The sequence below is a fragment of the Candoia aspera genome, chromosome 1, assembly GCF_035149785.1.
Source record: "Candoia aspera isolate rCanAsp1 chromosome 1, rCanAsp1.hap2, whole genome shotgun sequence".
Lineage (NCBI taxonomy): Eukaryota > Metazoa > Chordata > Lepidosauria > Squamata > Boidae > Candoia > Candoia aspera.
This window is the reverse complement of record NC_086153.1, coordinates 337,939,304-337,964,242: the sequence shown is the minus strand read 5'-3', so window position 1 is coordinate 337,964,242 and position 24,939 is coordinate 337,939,304. Positions and strand designations below refer to the sequence as shown.

Below are 24,939 nucleotides of genomic sequence, written 5' to 3'. Positions count from 1 at the left end.
CTATCATCTATCAATCATCAATCATCTATCTCCATCCATCCATCCATCCATCCACCCATCCATCATCACCTATCTGTCTGATTTATATAGCTGCCCCTGTCATATATTTGACTCTGGGGGCTTGCAGACAGATAAAATGATATAAAAATATTGTCCAGATAATACTAAGTACTGGGCTGCAGTCACCAATCATTTTTATTTTCTAAGAATGTGTCTGGGGTCAGACACACCCTTAGAAATCCAGAGGATGTTGCGGGGGGGGAGGCTTTGCCTGTGCCCCACTTTAATCTAATGCCCGGAAATCAGAATAATGTGAAGGGTCCATGCATGGCCTCCATCCAGTCTGTGCTCCTTTGTGCCATGGTTTATCCAGCTGCAAGCAAACAATCCTGGCTTCTTCTCACCATAGTTCTTGGTGCGGATGGACAGCATGGGGCCTCTGGTGTTCCCGCCTTCACTGGCAGCCACCAGGTACACCCTCACAATGGAGCCGGGGGCCAGGCCGTTGATGATGCAGCGATGCGCCGAGCTGTCCAGCACCACAGTCCCTGGAACAGAAGACACAGGGAGAGGCCAGAGCAGCAGTTGCCATGACTCTGTTGACCCTGGCGCTGCAAGCTCTTTGGGGCAGAGACCGCCTTTTGTACTTAGGTGACACTGTAAGGTGTGGGTTTCAGGAATGAATTGCAGACTCAGAGTAGTCTGGTGGTAAAGGGGCTGGACTAGAAGTGGGAAGACCCGGGTTCTAGTCCCCCCTCAGCCACAGAAGCTCATTGGCTGACTTTGGGCCAGCCCCTCCCTCTCAGCCGAAGAGCCAATCAGGTGTAGTGGGGAGGGGCTGGACCAGGAGGGGGGAGACCCGGGTTCTAGTCCCGCTTCAGCCACAGAGACTCCCCAGGGGACTTCGTGGCTGGGTTACTGGGATTACTATCCCCAGAAGGCAGGATGTGATAATAAAATGCATTGCAAAGTTGGATAGATTGCCTACTTCCATAGATTCAAGATGGTTTAGGTCCCCTCCCCTCCTTTTTGGTCAGTGTGTGCATGAGTATGTATGTGTTTATGTGTATCTTTGTGCATTGCATTCCACATTCTGCCACTGTTCCCCTTTCCCATCATGTTCTTGGTTTAGCTAACTGTGGGAGGGATAAAATTACAGGAGCCCATTGGCTGTCTCAACTGATTTCTGAGACCCTCAACAGCAGTGTTTCTCAACCTCGGCCCCCTGGAGATGTGTGGACTTCAACTCCCAGCTGTGCTGGCTGGGGAATTCTGGGAGTTGAAGTCCACACATCTCCAGGGGGCTGAGGTTGAGAAACACTGCTCAACAGCAGTGCTCCCAGATTCATCAGTGGGTCCTGCCCTCCCTATGATCTAGAACTTGGCTTTTTGAAAAAGAAGAAGGGAAGGGGAAAGCTGGTGTTCCCAAAGAGTTGGACGTAGCCTCTACGATGACCGGCGGTGCTTCTCCAAGGCCTCCTTGCAAGTTTCAAACCTAACTCTTTGCTCTGCTGAGAAGCTTAGCTTTTCTCCTTACGATAGTCATCCTTCCTCTCTTCCTTGTAGTAAATGGTGTAGTTCCGGATCTCTCCGCCTCGTTCTTCCAAAGGGAGGCTCTCCCACTGCAGCTCCACCCAAGATTTCCAGACCTGAGTGGGATATAAAGCCGGGGCACGAAGTGGAGCTGGAAGATGGAAGGGAGAGATCTTTGCATTGACAGGTAGACCCTGCCCCCAAACAGGGCAGAGGTGCATTGCTCCAGTACAGGATGCCAACCTCCTATGCCCTTTAACAGGAACCCCATTCCATCCCCTGCCACCTCACTCCTCATCCCCAGGCTTCTTGCTTGCTGACCCAACAGCCTACAGGTAGTCCTTGCTTAACAACCATTTGTTTAGTGATGTTTGGACTTATGACGTTGCTGAAAAAGCTGACTTATGACCGGTCCTCACACTTATGACTGTCACAGTATCTCTGTGGTCACTTGATCAGAATTTGGGCACTTGGCAACCAGTTCACATTTAAGACTGTCGCAGCATCCTGTGGTCATGTGATTGCCATTTTTTGACCTTCCTGGCCAGCTTCTGGCAAGCAAAATCAATGGGGAACTGCATGATTTGCTTAATGACCATGTGGTTTGCTTAATGCCCGTGGTGATTTGCTTAATGACTGCCACAAAAGAGGTGGTAAAATCAGGTCAGATTTGCTTAATGACTGCTTTGCTTAGCAACCAAAATTCTGGTCCCAATTGTGGTCACTAAGCAAGGACTGCCTGTATACCAGCCTTTCTCAACCTCAGCAGCTTTAAGACGTGTGAACTTCAACTCCCAGAATTTCCCAGCATGCTGGCTGGGGAATTCTGGGAGTTGAAGTCCACACGTCTTAAAGCTGCTGAGGTTGAGAAACACTGGCTTACACATGAAACCATCAGTCCATACGATAGCAAGTAACTCCAAAGGGTCTTTCTTTAAACCCACACATCTCCATAAGTTGAGGTCACCCCAAACCTACCAACGGCTTCTTTTTGTCTGAGTGGTGCATTTTCTGACTAAATAATAGTCAGCCCCCAACCCCAGGAACATCAGCCCCGGAAGGTCACGGGGTCCCACCTACCGATTTGCTTGGCATAAGCCTGGGTCGAACCAAAGGCCCCAAGTCTTCCATCTAAGAGTCCAAAGATCTTCAGGGCATAGAGATTCCCTGGCTTTATGGCTTCTATAGGAGGAAGAAGCGAGTGATTACAGTGGCATTTGTGCCCAGGGGTCTGGCTTTCCATGGCCACATCTCTTTTGCCTTGATCTGGCAGATCGTGTTTAGTTCCCTCCGTCCCCACCGTTATCAGCCGTAGCTGCCACTCACCAGTAATGACTGCATGGTTGATGTTCTCTGGCTGATACTGCCAGTGTGGGTTGCCTCCTTCCTTCCCGGGCAGCTTATTCCACTCCAGAATGAAGTCCATCTTTGGGGTGCTGGGAAGGGACCACTGCAAGAGAAGAGAGTGGTCCCCTGCCGGAGATGCGAGGATGGGCAGACGGGAGGGTGGGGCTAGAGACAAAAAAAGGAGGCAATAGAGCAGCGTTTCTCAACCTCGGCAACTTAAAGCTGTATCGACTTCAACTCCCAGAATTCCCCAGTCACTCTGTGGTGAGATAGGCAGCCATAGAAATGGTTTAAATCAGTGTTGTTCAAACTTGGCAACTTTAAGTCATGTGGACTTCAACTCCCAGCATGCTGGCTGGGGAATTCTGGGAGCTGAAGTCCATGTGTCTTAAAATTGCCAGGTGTGATAAACGCTGAATTTTAGCATGCTACTTTAAACACAAGACTATAAGCAAAGCCCTACCCAGCCTAGAAAGGCGGAACCAGATCTTCAGAATGAGTCATGCATGCTCCAGCACATTACTCCAGGAATTATGAGATGCGCCATTATTTGTCCAAGCAGGGGTGTCTATCCGCAAATATTTATTTTACACCCAAAGCCACTGCATCTTCAGCTCATGTATTGGTAATAAATGTCATCCTTTGATTGTGGGGATAGCACGGATCCATGAGGACTAGCACCGCAGAAAGCCTTCTCTTCCACGCATTTCCCTTCTCCTTTCCAAACAAGGGGTTGTGGCCTCTTGGGAGGGCCATTTCTACAGTTCTAACCAAATTCCATTTGACCCTGGCTTGTAATCTGCATACTCCTCTTTACAATCATGGCTTCAATCCTGATTTAGGGTAGGGACGAGGAACCCCAGAATTTCTTAAAGTTGCTGAGGTCGAGAAACACTGCAATAGAGTGTTCACCTACGCTCTGAAACAGCAAGGGGGAAAAGTCCGTTATGGAGGGCTGAGAAACACAGAGCAAATCCACGCTGCCGGTATGGATGGCTCAGCCACGGGTGTCCGTAATGCATATAAAAAAAGGGCACGGCTTTGCTGGCACGTGCCTGGCTGCCATCTTGACTTTTTTGACTCTTCCCCACCTATGCATGCCACTACTGGGGAGGGAGGGAGCAGCTGGGCCAATCGCTTCTGCCTTTCCCATGTCTATTTAGATCATGAACCATTTCATTTGGGAATCTGGGCCTGAAAGAAATGCATCGCCCTCAACATCTCCCCTCTCCAAGCTAACTCTAGGTTTGAAATGGACCCAAACTTTGTTAAAATTATTTATTTATAAGATTTATAAACCACCTTATTCCTGAGCCTCCAGTCTATACAAGACAAACACAGTGCAAAGAACAATATAATTTAAATTTTTTTAAAAAAATTAATCTGTTCAATCGTGTCCAATTCTCAGAGACTGCCTGGACAAGTCCCTGCAGTTTTCTTGGCAAGGTTTTTTGGAAGTGGATTGCCCTTGCCTGCTTCCCAGGGCTGAGAGAGAGTGGCTGGCCCAGGGTCACCCAGCTGGCTTTGTGCCCAAGGCCGGACTAGAACTCACAGTATCCCTGTTTCTAGCCTGGTGCCTTAACCACGACACCAAACTGGCTCAAAAAAATAATAAAACAATATAAATAATGATATGGAAAGTGCAGACTGGTTTGGAAAATAAGCCACTTTGAAATGTTCCTTTAGAACAGTAAATCAACAGCTATTCAAACAACTGCAGTGGAATGTAATATCATAATTTTGAAATGAAACAAATATAATAAAAAATTATAATGCACCTACTTGGTTTTTTTATTCTTGTTTTTAAAGGAATTAACTTTATAAGATGTAGCCCGATGTAGCCAATGGATGCATTTCTATATCGACCTTTGAACATTTGGAGCAGTATGTTCATGAAATATATAGCTGGGGTAAATAGTGATCCTAAGGGGGAACACTGCTCCAAATGAACGGACCCAAACTTTATCTGGTTTTTTTCTGGAAAAAATGGGTGGGGCAAGACTTTCTTTTAATTGATGCCAGGAATTCCTTAGCCGCTCCTTTAAAAAACTAAATAATGCTCTTTCCCTGTTTTTTTAAATCAGGGTGAAGAAATTGGCGAGGAACTGTGAAAGTAACCAATAATAAATATTTGATATAATTTTAATGCTGCCCTCTGGCCCTCCGTTGCTCCTTTCATTGATCAAGGATGGCACAGGACGGACCATCCCAATTTCCCTTCCCCACTCCCCGAGGATAGTTTGCAGAAAAATCTTTTCCCTCTTCGATTTTGGCCACCCACAGAAAGGGTCAAAAGTTTTAGGCGTGGTTCTTCCTGTGAAATCTCACCTTCTGGGTTACGGAATGCTGGGATCACAAGCTTGGTTGGGGGAGAGATGCCCACAGTGTTTTTGGCGGTGAGAAAGAAGATAAATTCTTCCCTGGCCGGGAGGAGCAGAGTACACTGCAGGTCGTGAGTGACGCATTCGGGCCTCATTGGCTCCCCTTTTCTCTGAGAATGGAGGCTGTACCCCAAAATCTCCCCATTGGCTTCCTTCGGCTTCAAGGGCTGGCAGGAGAAATGAAAAGGTGAGGCCTGTGATCATCTTCCAGGGAGAGAAGAAGACTATGATAAGGAATGAAAAGGGGATAGTTCTCGGGCAATGCATTGCGTATGGCTCAAATGTCCACCACTAAGGACATTTTGCAAATCCTACATACTTCAGTCGGCTCAAGTTTCTCAACCTTGGCAACTTTAAGATGTGTGGACTTCAACTCCCAGAATTCTTTGCTGGCTGGGGAATTCTGGGAGTTGAAGTCCACATGCCTCAAAGTTGCCAAGGTTGAGAAACACCGCGCTAGTATCACAAGAATTGCACTCCCCAGATGGGTGGGGCTGAGTCTCAGTGGCCGGGGAGGGTGATCCAAAAAGTCAGGATGATTGCCCCACCCGGCTATAACTCTGCCCCTTTTTTACTTGTATCAGCACCCATGAAAAAGAGGTGGATTCTCCACCCCATGGTTCCAGCTGCTTAAAGGAGCTTAAAGCCGCTGAAAGATATAAACTAGCTATTCCAGGCCTTGAATTGGGCCCTTTTTCACCATTTCTAGAAGCGGGGAGACCTGGGTTCTAGTCCCCCCTCAGGCACAGAAGCTCATTGGCTGACTTTGAGCCAGTCCCTCCCTCTTAGCCCAAGAGCCAATCAGGTGCAGTGGGGAAGGGCTGGACCAGGAGGAGGGAGACCCAGGTTCTAGTCCCTCCTCAGCCACAGAAGCTCATTGGCTGACTTTGGGCCAGTCTCCCTCCCACCCAGGACCCAGGGTGGCCCAGTGGGAAGGTGGGAGGGGAACATGGAGAAGAAAATAAAAGGAAATAAAAGGAGAAATTATCTTTATGGTCAGCTATCATGAATATTTATAGAGTTTTAAAATTGGATTTTAATTGTTTTATATTTTGCCTTGTTGGTTAGCTGTCTTGGCTGCTCTGGGGAAGGTTTGAAGAGGAAGGGTATGAGCTGAGCAGACAACACACAAATACAATTAATTTGGCTTTAAGTTCATCAATAAAAAGTGAAATGCATGTGCTGCTGAATCATAACAAGGAAAGAAGAAAACAGATTGACAATCTCTCAAAAGAAAGTGTGACTAGGGGAAAAATCAATACCCTCAGGATCCTTACAATCCATCGCGAAAACTCAGTGTTGGCATTCACACCACAGTCTTAATCTGGTTACTGAATACATTGAACTCAACACATTGAGTCATAAACGATCCAAACGGGCTGGGTTAGCATATCACACTAAGCCCCACCAAACCCCTACCAACCTAACCGAGGTTAAAACTAGCCAAGATGAGCATACTGTGTAAATGCAGTCCCAAGGATTTAACCGGTTTTAGTTGAGGATGCTGGGTGAACCCACAGCCTGCAAAGGTGCGGTCGGTTTCTTCTCCTACCTTCCACATCAGGACAGACACTCTCTTTTTGTCAGCACCGGGGCTTCCTAGTTTTCTCCAGAAAGCTGGCCCTCGGGATGGAACTTCAGCACCAGCCCCCGTTCAAGGCAGAAGAAGGGGAAGGAGAAATAAGCAAATCAATCGCAAGGTTGTGGGATGAGAGACATCTCTAGAACATCTGTGGACATCTGTGTCATGACCTCAGCTTGGGATTTTTGTAGGGTAGGAAGAAAAAGCCAAGCCAGCTCAGGGTGTATTCCCTAAGAATGCTTTCCGGTACTTCAGGTGTGTCCACACCTTCTGAGACAATCAAGCCTGGTACCTTGGAAGGAAACAGCCAGCGTTCTCTAGGTCTCCTAGACCAGAACCTATCCTCTTCTTTGCCTTCATAAGGTCTTGCTGAGACAACATCTCTCTGTATTTTCTAACACAGTGTTTCTCAACCATGGCAACTTGAAGTCCACACATCTTCAAGTTGCCATGGTTGAGAAACGCTGGTCTGATAAGAGCAACTGTTCCCAGCTGTCCAGATTTCAGTGGAGCTCTCCAAAGTACTGATCTCCTTGCCAACATTTATGAACATGACTGGCATCAGGATTGGGGCAATTCTGACGGTTGAGGCCACTGCTACGTGAAACATCCTAGGAAAATCTAAGAGCTTCTTGAGGGTGCCCAGGAAATCATTGGAATGGGTGGGGATGACTCATTCAGCACTTTAAGGGAGATGGACCTCAAAGGCCTTAAAGGGCAAAATGGTGCAGGCTTTCTGGCACTTAATTATCCCAGGCAGGAAAATCAGCCCAGATTTGGGAAAGGGATGAATTCAGAGGACTTTATGAGCTTGCACCTGTGTTGTAAACCAGCCATTTGGCCTCTTAAATCTCTTGAAATACTGCTACCCCGCCAAAAAAAATTCTGAGCCCACATTTTTGGTGTCGTCCAATCTGGGCATACTTTGGGTTCTCCTGAAGTTCTCAAGGTGTTGCAGAACTAATGAATAAGCTTAAATTCCAGCGTCTTGCAAGACAGCAATGCTGAACACAACAGTACGCACTGAAAAAGACTTGTTTGGGTAGGAAGGTGGCATCATATTGGCCGCTTAAGGTTTGATCTGGATACGAAAGAAGAAGAACACAATTGTGTCTACCAAAAACAGCTGGGTTCCCTTACCTGCAGGAAGGGTTCTTGCAAATTTCTCCAAACTCCAGTCACTCCAGAAGGGACCTCCATCACTTTGGGAAGCAGAGCTGTGCAGATATTTTGCACGTACTTGGATAGAGTAGTTGGTAAAGGGGAATAACCCACAGATGTTTGCAAAAACGGGTACATTCTCCACTGCTGTAAAATTTACCTGTGAGTGTGCAGGCACATTAAGCGTTTGACCTCATATTCATTAGATTTTAAAAGTTAGACCTGCCAGGGGAAACTGGCCTATAAATGCAGAGTTCAAGAACGGGATCATGCTGAATTCATTTGGGCTTATCATCTCTTCAGTTGCAATGGGACAGTGTCAAACTCTTTTGTAATGGACCTTACATCTGCTTCTGAGACTGGCATGCATGTGGAGCAAGGATCCCTCCAATATGATATCTAAGTTAGAAAGTGCAATGGCCTGTGGGAATGACCCTGGGAGACAGGAGGGAGAGCCAAGCCTGGACGACTGATGTGCAGAAGGTATCTCAGCCCGCAGAAGGGAAAGGGGCGTGGGAAGCATCTCAGAAGGGACCCTCCCGAGTTTTCCAGAGAGTAAAAGGGGCCTTGTGTGGCACAGAGGGGTAGGTGGCAGTATTGCAACCAAAACACCCCCCACAACCTGAGTTCAATCCCAGCGGAAGCCGGATTCTCTCTTGGGTCGCTGGCTCAGGTCGACTCAGCCTTCCACCCTTCCAAGGTCAGTAAAATGAGCATCCAGCTTACTGGGGAAGGTGACGACTGGGGAAGGCAATGGCAAACCACCCCGCTCTGTAGTCTGCCAAGAAAACGTCATGAAAGCGGCGTCCCTCCAAAGGGTTGGGCATGACTCGGTGCTGGCACAGGGGACCTTTCACCTTTCACCAAAAGGAGAGGAGGGGAGAAATACTTTCAGACTTGCAGGACTGATGTTAGCCCTGCGAGGTAGTCCAGAGAAGGAGCACTAAATTTATCTTTATTGTAAGGTGGTTACATTAACAGAATCTTGCAAGACTGAAAGTATTTCTCCCCTCCTCTCCTTTTACTCCCCGGAAAAATGGGTGGGGAGCCCTTCTGAGACGCTTCCCATGCCCCTTTCCCTTCTGCGGCTGAGATGCCTTCTGCATGCCGGTTGTCCAGGCTTGCTCTCCCTCCTGTCTCCCAAGGTCATTCCCACAGACCATAATAGAATGCAGGTTATGTAGCTAAAGATGACATAGCTTCATTTTATTTTATTTTATTTTATTTATTTTATTTTATGTTCAGATTTCTATCACCACCCATCTCCCCCCAAAAAAGGGGGACTCTGGGCGGTTTACAGTAAAATTAACCATTTAAAACCACCCATATATAAATTACCAAACGGACAACCAAGTAACAAAATAATAAATATAAATACAAAATCCAAGTGGCGGAGATTACATTTGATAGGGAGAACTCTATAACACCAACCACCCCCAGGAAGAGCTATTGCCCTTCCCGTCCCAGGCGAGGTGGCAGAACCACATTTATACAGAACTAGGTTTACACAGAACCAGGTTTATACAGAACCAGGTTTACACATAACCAGGTTTATATAGAACCAGGGTTTTTTTTATAGCTCTCAGGGCAACATTTGCTGTTTCGTATTTTTGTAGGATTAGAAAGCCCCTCCCACAAACGCTTACCGCATTTCCACCAATATAACCCATCTGGCACTGAAGAAGCTCTGCGCCTACCTGCATCCAAGCCATCTCCACCAAGTCATGGTACTGGATCTCGTACTGGGCCTCAGCTGCCGACATGAGCTCATCCCCGAGCAGGTTCCATTCCAGCTGGAGGCAGTGGCTTTGGTGTGCAGTGACCTTCAGCACCGGTGGACTCAGCTTCACTAGGATGGGCAAGGGGAAGAATGGACATGGTGTTATGGGGCAGGACTGAGCTCTTCTCAGAACATGGGGATGTAGTGGTTTTACCCGTCTTCCTAGGATGAAGCCCTGCAGATATTTCAAACTATAACTATGGAGTCCCTGGTGCTCTCTGAGCTTGGTTTTATGTATATATGTATGTATTTTTATTTATATATATATGGCGTCCTTGGTGCTCTCTGAGCCTGGTTGTTTCCTTGCAGACGTTTCACTGCCAGGCTAGGCAACATCTTCAGTGCGAGGAGGGAGGGGGCCTTGCTCTCAGCTTATAGACCGTGGCTTGCCCTGCTTGTGTTGGTGGGGGTGTTGCTCTCTCCTTGGGAGTTCCTTGATTGGGCTGTTGTTTGCTGCTTGGTTGATTGCCTGAGTTAATCGTTCCTTGATGAGGGTGTCTTGTGCTGTTTGATGGTTCATCTGGTCTTAATCCTAGTGTTGATTTTTGCCTATCTGGGTGTTGATTGCTGGCGAGGGAGGGTGCTGGTCTTTTGGCTTTTCTATTGTCTCTTTTGAATGGTATGTAAATGTTGTTTACCTCTATGTGTCTGTTATGGCTGCTTTGTCCGAGTGCCAGGCTTCCAGGAATTCTCTGGAGTTTTTGGATTTGGCTCTGTCTACAATGCCCACAGTTTCCCAGTTGAAACTATGGTTGAGTCTGTCCGTGTGTTGTGAGATTAAGGAGTTCTCATTGTGTCTTCTGACTGCTAGTTGGTGTTTGTGGATGCACTCGGCTAGTCTTCTGCCCATCTGTCCTACATAGAGGCTGTTACAGCCCTTACAATGCATGTCATAGGTGACTCCTGTTTTTGCTTCTTGGACTATTGGGTCTTTTGGGTTGCTTAATATGTTTTGCAAAGTTTTAGTTGGTTTATGTGCTACGGTGATGCCATGTGGTTGTAACCGTCTGTTGGTGGTTTCTGAGATGTTTTTGATGTATGGCATACATGATGTATGGCAGAAGACTAGCAGAGTGCATCCATGAACACCAACTAGCAGTCAGAAGAGGTAAACAACATCTACATACCATTCAGAAGAGACAATAGAAAAGCCAAACGACCAGGACACTCCCTTGCCAGCAATCAACACCCAGATAGGCAAAAACCAACGCTAGGATTAACACCAGATGAACCATCAAACAGCACAATGCACCCCAATCAAGGAACTATTAACTCAGGCAACCAACCAAGCAGCAAACAACAGCCCAATCAAGGAACTCCCAAGGAGAGAACGACACCCCCACCAACACAGGCAGGGCAAGCCACAGTATATAAACTGAGAGCAAGGCCCCCTCCCTCTTCGCACTGAAGATGTTGCCTAGCCTGGCAATGAAACGTCTGCAGGAAAACAACCAGGCTCAGAGAGCACCAAGGACTCCCCAGTTCAACCCTGAGCTACAAATATTTGCTTCGATTGACACACAAACACACAGACACATATATATATATATATATCCCATCTTTATTATTTTTATAAATAACTCAAGGTGGCTGTCATGAGTGCTGTTGAGCTGAAGTCATCAGCGCAATAGCACACATGACAATAGCAAGGAAATAGGTGAAGGGGCTCAAGATAAGTAGCCATCAACCCACAACGACTAACGGCCAACAAACAATAACTAAACGGATCACGGAGCACACCCAAGCCATCAGCGCCAATACAACGGAGATCGCCCAGCTGACAGCAATCAACAGAGGAATAGAAAACCTGATGATGGGCGATCCCGGAACCCCTCACCCACCGGCAGGGCAACGTATTGGACAAAGGGGGGTGACGTGACCGCGAGTGAGGGGGCGCTGACCGGCGCGGGGTATTTAAACCCCGCACCGGCGCGCTCCTGTCACTCTCAGCTTTTTTCTTCCGACGCTGTAACTGCGCTGTGAATAAATCAGAGCCTGATCCACGAACCAGTGTCTGAGCATTATTCAGAGGCAGGCAGCGCATGACATAAAGCTGAGAGTCATAAACTCAGCCTCGCCGAGCCCCACCGGACGACAACGAGCCGCGGGAGGAGTAGACGGCGAGAAGACCAGCAAGATGAGGCCGGAGCGGCGCGGGCAAGGAGGGCGAGCCACGCGGCAAGAGACAGAGGAGGACCGACCAAGGCCAGAGGCACCGCGGACTCCCGGAGCCATGGACGCCCACCCCACCCGACCCGAGCCTCAGCTCCAACCCCAAGGGGAGATGGCGACGGAGGCAACCCGACCGCGGGAGCAGCACGACTTCCGAAACCAGCGGAGGACCCCGCGCCCCACATCGCACCCCAGCAACGGGCGTGGAGCGACAGCCCAACGGCGGTCAACACGGAGGAGGACGACGGAGACACCCAGCAGATGGCGGAGGAAGCGGACCCGCGGCAGAGGGACGATGAACCCCGCCGGCAACCCACCCCCGAGGACGCGCCAACGGAACCGGCCCCAGCGGCGGCGCGGGCTGTGGACGAGGAGACACGAGCTGAACTCGCGGCCATGCGGGCTCAACTGACGGAACTCCGGACCATGCTCCAGTCGCTTATGCCCCCCGCGCCACCCAACGACGTCCCCGCACAGGCCCACACCCCGAGCGAAGCACCGAACCCCCACGGGCCAGCGGAGGGTCAGCAGACGGCACAGGCGGACGACACCACAGACCGGGAAGCGAGAGGCAGGGCCGCGCAAAACGCCCGGGCCCCAAAGGACTTCCCCATCTTCTTCAATGGGACCCCCACGAAACTCTCGTTTTTCGTCACGAACGCTAGGGAGTTCATGGGGAGGCACGGACACTCCTACGACTCCGAGGCCGACAAGATCGCCGCCGTGGCGATCAAACTCCAAGACAGGGCGGCGGACTGGTACGTCCAATTGTACGAGTCCAGCTCCCCCGCCCTCGCCACCTTCCCTGCTTTCATCAATGAGATGAAAAACTACTTCGAAGACCCCCTAGCCAAAGTAAGGGCGAAAAGCGCACTCCAAAGACTTAAACAGGGCACACGCACGGTCCCTGACTACGCCCTGGAGTTCAAAGCCCTCGCAGGGAAGGTCAGCGACTGGTCCGAGACCACCCTGCTGGAAATGTTCAAAAGGGGGCTCAACCGCGACGTTCTCCAATGGGCCCTCTACCGCGACGACCCAGAAACGCTACACGGGTGGATCCACCTCGCGGGGAAAGCCGAACACGCGCACCGCACCTTCCTCATGACAACCACGGAAGACACAAACTATGCCGGAAAAAAGGTACCCGCACCACACGTGGGGATGGCCGGCCCCATATACCCAAAAAAGAAATTCAACCGGGAGCCCTGCGGGAGGTGTGGCAAATTAGGGCACAAGACGGTGGATTGCTTCGCCAACCGACCGCCGACCAGTGCGCCCAAACCCACCCCGAAAATTAGCCCCAAACCACCCAACCTGGGGCCGCCCCCTCACCGCCGAATGACCGTGGCCACAGCGACACCAGAGGAAGGCTGGGACGCTTACTGGGGGGAAGAGGATAACGCAGACCCCGACCAGCCGGCGGGAAAAGCTCCCCGCCTGCCCTGAAACGCGTGGCGAGGCAGGCGGTGGGACAGCAGTGCGGACCACCTCGACGGAACGACGAAAGCCCCGTAATAATGGCAGCAATCAAACTCTCTGCCGGCAACGGAGCCACCACGGCCGCGGCACTAGTGGACTCGGGGTGCTCAAAAAACCTCATCCACCCCGACCTAGTCGCCAAACTCGACCTCCGCTGCTTCCCCCTCCCCACGCCGCTGGCATTCCACCAGCTGGACGGCTCCACAGCGGGAGGGAAACCAGCCACGCTACAAACCGAGCCGGTCACCCTGCAAATGGGCACTCACACCGAGCGCACATCGTTCGTCGTCACGCACATCGGACGGCCCATTGCAGTCCTGGGGATGCCATGGCTCGCGACAAACAACCCGCGGATCAACTGGGAGACCCGCACCTTCACATTCGGCGACGGCGAGTATCGAGCACCAGTTCCAGCGGGCAGAACCAACCCCACTGTAGGACGAGCGGAGGTGACCACACAAGACAACGCCGCTACCACAGCAGACCTACCGGAACAATACGCCGACTTCTCCGAGGTCTTCGGAGAGGCAGAAGCTGACCAACTACCCCCCCACCGCAAGACGGATTGCCGGATCGACCTACTGCCCGACGTCCCCTTACCTAGACCAAAGATCTACTCGATGACCCCGAAGGAGATGGCAACCCTCCGGGAGTTCATCGATAAAAACCTAGACAGGGGATTCATAGAGCCAGCATGCTCACCGGTCGGAGCCCCCGTCTTATTCCGGGAGAAGAAAGACGGCACCCTACGGCTCTGCACCGACTACCGGGGCCTAAACGCGGCTTCCCTGTCCAACAAATACCCCTTACCCCTGGTGAAGGACATGCTCGCCCACCTGTCCACGGGCAAAGTCTTTTCCAAACTGGACCTTCGCGAGGCGTACTATCGCATCCGAATCAGGGAGGGGGACGAATGGAAGACGGCGTTCAACTGCCCCCTAGGCGCCTTCCAGTACAAAGTACTGCCCTTCGGACTCGCGGGGGCCCCTGGGGTGTCCATGCAGCTCATCAATGAGGTACTGCATGAACATCTGTTCAAAGGGGTCCTGGTCTACATCGACGACGTCCTTATTTACACAAAAACGCACGAGGAACATGTGACCCTAGTCAGGCAAGTCCTCGACAAGCTCAGAAGGGCGCAGCTCTATGCCAAGCCTACAAAGTGCGAGTTTCACAAAGAGCGCCTAGACTACCTGGGGTACCGAATCTCCGGGGACGGCATCGAAATGGACCCCGCAAAAGTCGAAGCGGTGCTAAACTGGGAGCGCCCCCGCAACAACGCCAACTACAGAGCTTCCTCGGATTCGCGAATTTTTACAGGTCATTCGCCCGGGGGTTCGCAGAGATAGCCCTCCCCCTAACGGACCTCCTCAAAACCAAAGGGGTGGGGGACACCCGACGCGCCAAGAGCCCAGGCACAGTGCTGAATTGGACTCCCGCGTGCCAGACCGCATTCAACAAGCTGAAAGCGCTGTTCACTACGGAGCCAATCCTCGCGCACCCGGACCCAGAACGGCCGTTCGTGGTCCAAGCCGACGCCTCAGACTTCTCCCTGGGAGCCATCCTGCTACAGAAAGACCCCACGGGACTCCTGAAACCATGCGCCTACCTGTCAAGGAAGTTCTCCGAGACAGAAAGGCGATGGCACATCTGGGAGAAAGAAGCCTTCGCGGTGAAATCAGCGCTAGAGACATGGCGACACCTACTCGAGGGAGCCACCCAACCATTCGAGGTCTGGACTGACCACCGGAACCTCGAGGCCCTACGAACGCCTAGACGCCTTAGCCCAAAACAGGTCCGATGGGCCCAATTCTTCAGCCGCTTTAATTTCCAGCTGAAGTTCATGCCGGGCAAAAAGAACTTCCTGGCCGACGCCCTCTCCCGACTGCCCCAAGACGAAGAGCCCGCCCCAGACACCATTGGGACGGTCCTATCCGCCTCGCAACTGGGGATGGCCGTGACCACCCGAAGCGGCGCGCGGAGGCAGCTCGACTCTACGGCGCAGCCGACGGCGGGACAACCGGCGACCGGAAGAAGCCAACCGCAACTACCAGGGGGAATGCGCACGGACCTCGCCGCCGCCCTCAAAACCGACCCCTGGTTCCTGGCAAACCCCGACAAGGTAACGATGGCACAGGACCTGGCATGGGGGGAAGGCAGAATCTACGTCCCGGACTCGCAACGCCAGGCGATCTTGCATAGGTCACACGACGCCAAACAAGCGGGACACTTTGGGTTCCTCAAGACCCTACACCTAACACGGCGTCAATTCTGGTGGCCCACACTCAGGCGAGACGTAAAAGCCTACGTAGCGTCCTGCCCAACGTGCGCTAGGGCCAAACGGGCACCAGGCAAACCCGCGGGGCTATTACAACGGGTGGCAGAACCCTCCCGCCCATGGGAGGAAATCTCTATGGATTTTATAGTGGACCTCCCACCCAGCCAGAAGAAAACGGCCATTTGGGTGGTGAAGGACTACTTCTCAAAGCAGGCCCACTTCATCCCCTGCACGTCGGTCCCATCCTCACAACAGCTAGCCAAACTCTTCCTCATCCACGTGTACAGGCTACACGGATGTCCCGCACGTGTGGTGACCGACAGGGGCACACAGTTCACCTCCAAATTCTGGCGGGCCTTCCTAAAGCTGACGGGGACCCAACAGGCCCTATCTACGGCTTGGCACCCCCAGACAGACGGAGCCACAGAGGTTCTTAATGCCACCTTAGAGCAATTCATACGATCATATACTAACTACCACCAAGACGACTGGGCTGAACTGCTCCTGTTCGCCGAAGTCGCATACAACAACGCCGTCCACACGAGCACGGGGAAAACTCCGTTTGAAGTAGTCTCGGGGCGCGACTTCGTCCCCATACCGGAGCTACCTCAACCCCCGGAACCCCAGGTGGACGCTAGCGACTGGGGACGGAAGATCGCGGAAGCATGGCCAGTAATCACGGCGGCGCTGAAGGATGCACAGGCAGCCTACAAAGAGCAGGCCGACAAGCACCGGCGCCAACAACCGACGTTCCAAGCGGGGGATATGGCCTACCTATCCACCAAGTTCCTAAAGTCAACCCAACCCTCGAAAAAACTGGGGCCTAAGTACATCGGGCCATTCCGAGTCACGCAAATAGTGAACCCGGTAGCAATACGCTTGGACCTGCCACACAACCTACGGAGACTCCACCCGGTGTTCCACACCAGCCTCCTGAAACCGGCAACCACCTCCCGATGGCACCCAAGCACGCCACAGCCCGCACCGGTGATGATCGACGGGCAACACCACTTCGAGATAAGGGACATTCTCGACTCCCGCAAGCAACGAGGAACTCTACACTATCTGGTCAGGTGGAAACACTTCCCCCACCCGGAATGGGTGGCGGCGCACAACGTTAACGCGCCTGACCTGACCAGAGCATTTCACCGGGCATACCCCGACAAACCACAACCAAGGTCAGCAAGCCAAACCCCCCCCCGCAGGCCCCCCCCCGCCTCCCGTGCCCCAAGGGAAAGGGCCCCCCCAAGCCCGCGACTTGGGTGGACCTCCCCCCCCGGGACTCACTCCCCCCGCCCCGGGCCCACGAGGTGGTGACAAGCGTTCGCCAGCACCCTCCCCCCGCCCCCCGGCCGCGGGGGAGTGGCAAGCAAGTCAACAGGGCAACCTGGGGGCAACGCCCAGGAGATACAACAAAGGCGACGCACTTTAAATGAAAAAAAAAAAAAAAAGAAGGGCCCTACCTGGACCCGACCAGCCACGCCTCTCTCCTCGCCGAACTGAGCCAAACAAACAGGGTGTGGCTGGAGCATGCGCACGCCAGGACAGGACCCGAGCATGCGCACCATGGACACACCCTGGGAAGGCACGTGGTAGAGGGAGGAGCAAAGGGAGGGGCGACAACTACTCCGGCGGGAATTTCAAAAAAAAAAAAAAAAAAGTGCCGTTTGACAGCTCCACCGAAAAAAAAAACAAAAAAAAAAAAAAAACCAGAAAACCGGGGGGGAGCACTATTCGGAAAGGGGGCAGTATGTCATGAGTGCCGTTGAGCTGAAGTCATCAGCGCAATAGCACACATGACAATAGCAAGGAAATAGGTGAAGGGGCTCAAGATAAGTAGCCATCAACCCACAACGACTAACGGCCAACAAACAATAACTAAACGGATCACGGAGCACACCCAAGCCATCAGCGCCAATACAACGGAGATCGCCCAGCTGACAGCAATCAACAGAGGAATAGAAAACCTGATGATGGGCGATCCCGGAACCCCTCACCCACCGGCAGGGCAACGTATTGGACAAAGGGGGGTGACGTGACCGCGAGTGAGGGGGCGCTGACCGGCGCGGGGTATTTAAACCCCGCACCGGCGCGCTCCTGTCACTCTCAGCTTTTTTCTTCCGACGCTGTAACTGCGCTGTGAATAAATCAGAGCCTGATCCACGAACCAGTGTCTGAGCATTATTCAGAGGCAGGCAGCGCATGACAGTGGCGAACATACCTAACACTCCCTCCTCCTCCTCTTTTCCTCACAACAACAACCCTGTGAGGTGGGTTGGGCTGAGAGAGAGGGACTGGCCCAAGGTCACCCAGCCAGCTTTCATGCCTAAGGCGGGACTAGAACTCGCAGCCTCCTGCTTTCTAGCCCATTGCCTTAACCACTAGACCAAACTGGCTCTGTTTGCTTGCAGACGTTTCATTACCTGAGTACGCAACATCATCAGGGGGAGGGAGGGGGAGGTTTCTTGCCTGTTTATATATAGTAGCTTGCACACCCCCACCAAAACTGGTGGGGCAAGCCACTGTATATAAACAGGGAGCCAACCCCACCCTCCCTCGCCCTGATGACGTTGCCTAGTTGGGCAATGAAACGTCTGCAAGCCAACAACCAAGCTCAGAGGGAACCAAGGACTCCATCGTTCAACCCTGAGCTACAGAGATTCTCTTCTATTGAAACTATAACTCCCATCATCCTTGTCCTGCTGGCTACAGCAGCTGAAACTGATAGCTGTCATTTGGAGATGGCATCCCATTGTCAGTGTTTGAGTGCCTGGCGGGAGACACTTGGGTTCGAACCTGTATTATTTCACAAGGTTAAAGCATGAAAATAAAGTATTAAGCAGATCCTCGGAATGATTCCGGCTATAAGAGTGGGGGTCTATAGGGCTTCTATGCAGAATGCCGTTTCTTCAAGGGCAGGCCGGGGAGTTTGAGAGTAAAGAGACAGGGAAATTGGAGTCAACAGCTCTGCGGTTTTATGCTTGTAGGGGAAGTGATACCCTGATCTCCCTCCCTCACTCATTCATTCGATTTTTTTATGCCTGGCACACTTGGGAGATTCCTGATTTGATAAGTGGGTACAGTGAGCATAAACATGCTGGATTCAGAGCCCTTTTGCTGCTTCAGATCCAAGTAACGGCACATCCCTTTGCATGATGGATTGAATCATAAATAAACAAACAGGCTGGATTTGAACAATGCTCACATTAACTCGCATTACTAGACAGCCAGCGTGGTTAGTAGTTATAGCAGTGGGCTGGTGCTGGGGAGACCCTCTCAGTCACGGAGGCTCCAGGGACTCTGAGCTGGGAGACCCAGGTTCTAATCCGCCCTCAGCTGCAAAACCTCCAGGGGGACTCTGGGCCTGTTCCTCCCTCTTAGCCAACCTGCCTCCCAGGATTGTGGCTGTGAGGAAGAACATGAAGAAAAGTGCTGTGAATGCAGCAGCCTTGAGCTCTGAGTAAAAGGAAGGATACTGTTGGAAGTCCTGGCAAATCCAGCATGCCTCATTTGCATGTGAATTAACATGTAAATTGAGTTGTCCCACAATGCAACTATGAGGAAGCTGTTTGTTGCCACTCCCACTTCCTCTCTCTCTCTTCCTTCTTCCCCACCAGAAGCAAGCACAGGGATGTGTGCTGCTCTCCTCCACTCTGGGTACCATATGATGGGCTGGAATTCCCCTTTCTTCCATGCAGCTCCTGGCAGCTGTAGGGCTGAGAGTTCAGGGCAAAACTAAGTATTTAGAAAAGAAAGAAGAACAAAGGAACCTCATCTTTTCCACCAAGTTGGATGTGACACAAGCAACAATAAAGTCAGTAAGAATTCTTTTACTTATCTTAACCTAATCAGTCTGAGCGTGTGATTCTTTATGCTTGGGAGGGCTGAATGTTTAAGATCCATAACCTGTGTTTCTGTGGCATGCTCACTGAAGCTATTTTAAGATAATTCTTTTTCTGTGCCAGCTTCTCAGCTGTGTTATAAGCTCTGCTTCATTTCAGTGGTTCTAGCAGGCCACTGAATTGGCTTCAGATACAAGGGTGCTAAATAAATTTAAAGTAACCGCAACACTATAAGGGACGCGGTGGCGCTGCGGGTTAAACCGCTGAGCTGTCGATCGGAAGGTCGGCGGTTCGAAACCGCGCGGCGGGGTGAGCTCCCGTTGCTCGTCCCAGCTTCTGCACACCAAACAGTTCGAAAACATGCAAATGTGAGTAGATTAATTGGTACCGCTTCGGCGGGAAGGTAACGGCGTTCCGTGAGTCATGCTGGCCACATGACCCGGAAGTGTCCTCTGGACAACGCCGGCTCCAAGGCTTTGAAACGGAGATGAGCACCGCCCCCTAGAGTCGGACACGACTGGACTTTACGTCAAGGGAAACCTTTACCTTTACCTTTAACCGCAACACTAATCAAATTTAGCGTGTTGTGCAAATGTAGCTGTTGGGTCTTTAACTGACTGGGGTAAATATTTTGTATGTATAGAAACCCATGCTGCTGCTTCCTCCTCCTCCCCCCTCTTCCTCTAGGCAGCTATCCCTAATCTGGGGCCCTGCAGATGCCGTATTTTAATATTTATTGTTGATTGTTTAGATCAGCCTTTCTCCACCTTTTGACCCTGGAGGAACCCTTGAAATATTTTCCAGGCCTCGGGGAACCCCTGCACATTCAGGCTCAAATACGGGCCAGAAGTTACAAAATTATTCTATTCGTTTCATGGGTAGGCCTGTATAGACGCATGAATGGTATTCTTAAACCAAAAATAAAGAATTAAACTTACCTCTTTAATGTGAATTTGCCCGAATTTGAAATAATTTTTAAAATAAATTGTGATCTCTCAGGGAAGCCCGAGTGACCTCTTGCAGAACCCTGGGGTGCCACGGAAACCTGGTTGAGGAACCCTGAGTTAGATCTTCTATAGGTTCCTGGTATGAATGTTCTGAGAACCAGTTTAGTGCAGTGGTTAAGGCACCAGGCTAGAAACTGGGAGTCCATGAGTTCTAGTCCCACCTTAGGCACAAAGCCAGCTGGGTGACTTTGGGCCAGTCACCCTCTCTCAGCCCTGGGAAGGAGGCAATGGCAAACTATTTCCGAAAAACCTTGCCAAGAAAACTGCAGGGACTTGTCCAGGGAGTCTCCGAGAATCAGACATGATTGAACGGATTTTAAAAAATGAATGTTTTAATTTTATTGTGAAGTACCATGAATCCATTTGGATCCAGGGCCGTATAATGTAGTAAATAAATAAGTAAATAAGTAAACAGATTAAAAAAAGACTATAACTCTCATCATCCCTAGCCAGCATGTCACCCCATATGCTTGAAAGCCCAAGGTTGGCCACAGATGTTAAATTACTAGGATGACCCCCAGTTTCTGTCCCTTCCCCTCGGCTTACCAATGCCCATTCCGTGGATGCATTTCTCCAAGGAGTCGGCCCGCAGCCTCCGATTCTGTGCAATCAGTTTGATTTTGTAGAAAGCAAAAAGGTTCTCCACCGGAATGCCGCAGGAACGTTCTCCTTGATCAGCCACGCAATTCTTGGTGAGTCCAAAATCTCTTTGGCAGCGTCCAGCTTCCCTGGAAGAGAAAATGTTCTAAAGGTCTTGTTTGTCACTTGGCACCAGGAACAAGAGAAGAGGCACTAAGCAGGGGTTGGGGGTATTTAGCGATGGAGGGACCCTAATAAAGCCCCAGATGACACTAAATTTTATATAATTTCATTCATGATGGGTTTATTCCAGGAGTTGGCAATGCAGGAGCCATAGGTATATAGCCAGCTCCTCCTCCTCCTCCTCCTCCTCCTCCTCCTCCTCCTCCTCCTCCTCCTCCTCCTCCTCCTCCTCCTTCTTCTGTTTAAATTTATTTGTCTATTTAAATTTTAACCTGCCCAATAGCCAAAACGTTCTAGGCATTTATAATAAAATGTACTTAAATGTATGTATGTATAATAAAATCAGACCTCAAATAAAGATAGCATACAAACAAGGCAGCAGCAACGCTGTTTAAATCCAGTAGGTGCCCCAGAGCTTTCAAGGTTTTGTGGTCCTTCCATGAGATCTCATGGTTTTTTGCATTCCCATAGAAAACCTTGGGAGCAAGGCCACTAATGTTTTCAGGGTTGGTTATCTTCTGAGATTTGGGCCATTTTCAATCTATATATTCACTCCGGGGTGTCCCTGGCCAGAATGCCTCTGTTTTCCAATAACGATGCTTAGGGAGTAGGGTGACTTCCTAAATCTAACAAATGAAATGAATGAATAAAAGTGAAGCAACCTTCAGCTCCTTGAGGCTGAAGAAAACAGCAACCAGATATTAGTTCCATTGTCATCAGTAAAAGCAAGTAAGGTTGTATCCCATAGCTGCTGGGGAGCAGAACATAGTTTAATCCTATTTATTTTCATATTATTTTCATTTCAGATGGATACTCACGTGACAGATCTCAGCTGGCCTCCATTCTGTTCAATCTTTCAGAGCTGGGTGGGCCACCTTATCCAGACTTCTAGCTGAAGAATATCTGGGGCACTCCTAGATCTGCTTGAAGATCTTCCATGCAGAGGAGCTTTCAATTCACACTGCTCCTTGGTCCTTTGTCAATTACTGACAACACTGTCACCCAAAATGTCCCTTCCAGGCACTTAAGCTTCTTCTATTGAGGTCTCAGCCCTGGGACAGCAGCAAAAGCAAAGCTAGATACTCTTCAACTGGGCTATCACTGAAGGATGTGAAGGGTTATCATGTCTCACCATTCTTGGGACTGCAGAATCAGAAGAGGGCCTCCAGAGCATCGTATTCAGGAATGGGTGTCCTGTGGTCCTCAGAGATTACTGGACTACAGATTCTACCAACCCCTATCGTTAGCCCCATTCAGTTGGAACCATTAGGGGCTGAGGCTCATCAACACCCAGAGGGTTGGGGAAGGGGCGATTCGAAGCATTTCCTGCCTACGCTTCATTCTCAAGAGACAGCTGCCATGTCTCTGTTGGACGCTTCCTGGCGCAAGCGGGCCTACCGTCTCTCTTTGCAACTCATTCCACTACTGAACTGTTCTTACCCTCCAGACCTTTTTCCTCCCTCGTGTTCAAAAATGTTTCTCCTACTGTGGCAGTCAATCCAACACGAGTCACTTTTGTGTACTTGGAGACAAGGTAATGGACCAGGGGAAACTTGTTCGGCTGTGATTCTTTAGCATCGTTTGTCAGGCGCCAAGCTGGAAAAAGCTTTGATTGTTCTTTCTACAAGAAATAACTGTGCTTCACTGCTGGTTCCCACCAATAACTTCTGTAATGCAGCCATGAAGGAGGCTTACTTACTCTGTGACCTGGAGGGTGTATGTACTTGGAGAATCCATCTCAGGTAGAAGGTCCCAGTAACATGTGATGTTTTTCCCCCAGAAGCTGATACAGTACTTAATCTTCAGGGTTCTTTGAGTCACCCCTTAAAAAGAAACCAAGGCAAAGAACAACAACAAAACAGCTATGGCAGCTGAAATGGTTTTAAGTCTACAATAAACCAAGCAGAGAAGTCATCAGCTATTAGTCGTATTAGAGAAAAGAAGAGATGGTTTGGGATAGTGTTTAAAGGCATCTGGCTAAAAACCAGGAGACCGTGAGTTCAGGTCCTGCCTTAGGCACGAAGCCCGCTGGATGACGTTGGGCCGGTCCTCTCTCTCAGCCCTGGGGAGAAGAAGTCAACGGCAAACCACTTCTGGAAATGACGCCAAGAAAACTGCAGGGACTTGTCCAAAGGGCAGGGCTTGGACCATATGGTTGTGACCGCCATCTTGAATTTTTTGAGTCCCTCCCTGTGGATGCTCCTGCCTTTAGACAATCCATCCCTCAGCCATTTAAAGCCTGTAAACTTCCTGAGAGGTTTTATCTGCCCACTATATTAAAAAAAAAAAAAGAGAAAGAGACACACCACTTAAGGCAGGCCTAATTCAGTAGCTTTCTTATCATGCTTGTACGGAGGGAGTCGTAAAATGCCATAATATTACCAGCAATCCAGACAACCATCTCAACATCCAATAAAGCCTCAACAATTTCAGCGAAAGCCCTCTTCGCTTCTTTTCATCTCAAACATTTATTTATTTGATTGATTTTTTATCCCGCCTTTATTATTTTTATAAATAACTCACGAACATACCTAATACTCCTTCCTCCTCCTATTTTCCAAATGACTTCCAAATGGGAAGTCCCAGATAGTGGTTTCAAACTTCCAGTCATCATCTGCCCAGAGTTCCTGGGAGCTGGCTGGTGTACAAGTTAAATAATTAATTAAATCATCATTATCCTGGGCATCTGCAAGGCAGGTCAATGTTGGTATGTCAGGTTGTTATGCAAGAAGCACTTCACAGAGAGGCCAGGTAGCCTGGTTACCATGGTAATTGAATACTTTCTTAAGTATCGGCAGGGTGAACAAGATCAGATTTAATTGTCCTCAGGTTTGGGTGCGAAAAGGACTTTTTGTTGTTGTTTATTCGTTCAGTCGCTTTTGACTCTTCGTGACTTCATGGACCAGCCCACGCCAGAGCTTCCTGTCGGTCGTCAACACCCCCAGCTCCCCCAGGGATGAGTCCATCCATCTTGCCCTTGGTCGGCCCCTCTTCCATTTGTCTTCCGCTCTCCCTAGCATCAGCATCTTCTCCAGGGTGTCCTGTCTTCTCATTGTGTGGCCAAAGTATTTCAGTTTTGCCTTTAGTATCATTCCCTCAAGTGAGCAGTCTGGCTTTACTTCCTGGAGTATGGACTGGTTTGATCTTCTTGCAGTCCGAGGCACTCTCAGAATTTTCCTCCAGCATCACAGTTCAAAAGCATCTGTCTTCCTTCGCTCAGCCTTCCTTATGGTCCAGCTCTCGCAGCCATATGTTACTACGGGGAACACCATTGCTTTAACTGTGCGGACCTTTGTTGTCAGTGTGATGTCTCTGCTCTTGACTATTTTATTGAGATTGGTCATTGCTCTTCTCCCAAGGATTAAGTGTCTTCTGATTTCCTGACCATGGAGGCCCTTGCCAAACACTGAAATCCCACCTCTTTGTGGTCTATTAATATGATGTAAAAATGGGGAGAGAAATGTCTTCCTGCTACCTTTTCCCTCCCTGCCAAGTTGGCGGCCTTCTTTCCCATACAGGGGGCTCAATGCAAACATTCTCTGTCCCCTAAACAGCTCAGATGTACGGGACCCAAATGGTCCATACCATCACTGCCTTGGGCAGGGGGGTGGGCTA

The 24,939-nt window shown here is 50.2% G+C and overlaps 1 protein-coding gene across 1 annotated transcript in view; it reads right to left on the bottom strand.

The window, feature by feature from the left end:
- The window catches only part of LOC134487483 (granulocyte colony-stimulating factor receptor-like), a 39,843-nt gene that overhangs the window by 8,763 nt on the left and 6,141 nt on the right, over positions 1 to 24,939 (bottom strand). The window contains exons 4-14 of the mRNA XM_063289313.1: positions 23,024 to 23,147; positions 21,109 to 21,290; positions 9,702 to 9,853; positions 7,984 to 8,164; positions 6,814 to 6,896; positions 5,209 to 5,428; positions 3,797 to 3,799; positions 2,860 to 3,045; positions 2,614 to 2,715; positions 1,538 to 1,684; positions 405 to 548 (exon numbers count right to left, since the gene is read on the bottom strand). Of these exons, the coding sequence (XP_063145383.1) occupies positions 405 to 548; positions 1,538 to 1,684; positions 2,614 to 2,715; positions 2,860 to 3,045; positions 3,797 to 3,799; positions 5,209 to 5,428; positions 6,814 to 6,896; positions 7,984 to 8,164; positions 9,702 to 9,853; positions 21,109 to 21,290; positions 23,024 to 23,147 (1,524 nt within the window). The remainder of the gene's footprint in view (positions 1 to 404; positions 549 to 1,537; positions 1,685 to 2,613; positions 2,716 to 2,859; positions 3,046 to 3,796; positions 3,800 to 5,208; positions 5,429 to 6,813; positions 6,897 to 7,983; positions 8,165 to 9,701; positions 9,854 to 21,108; positions 21,291 to 23,023; positions 23,148 to 24,939) is intronic.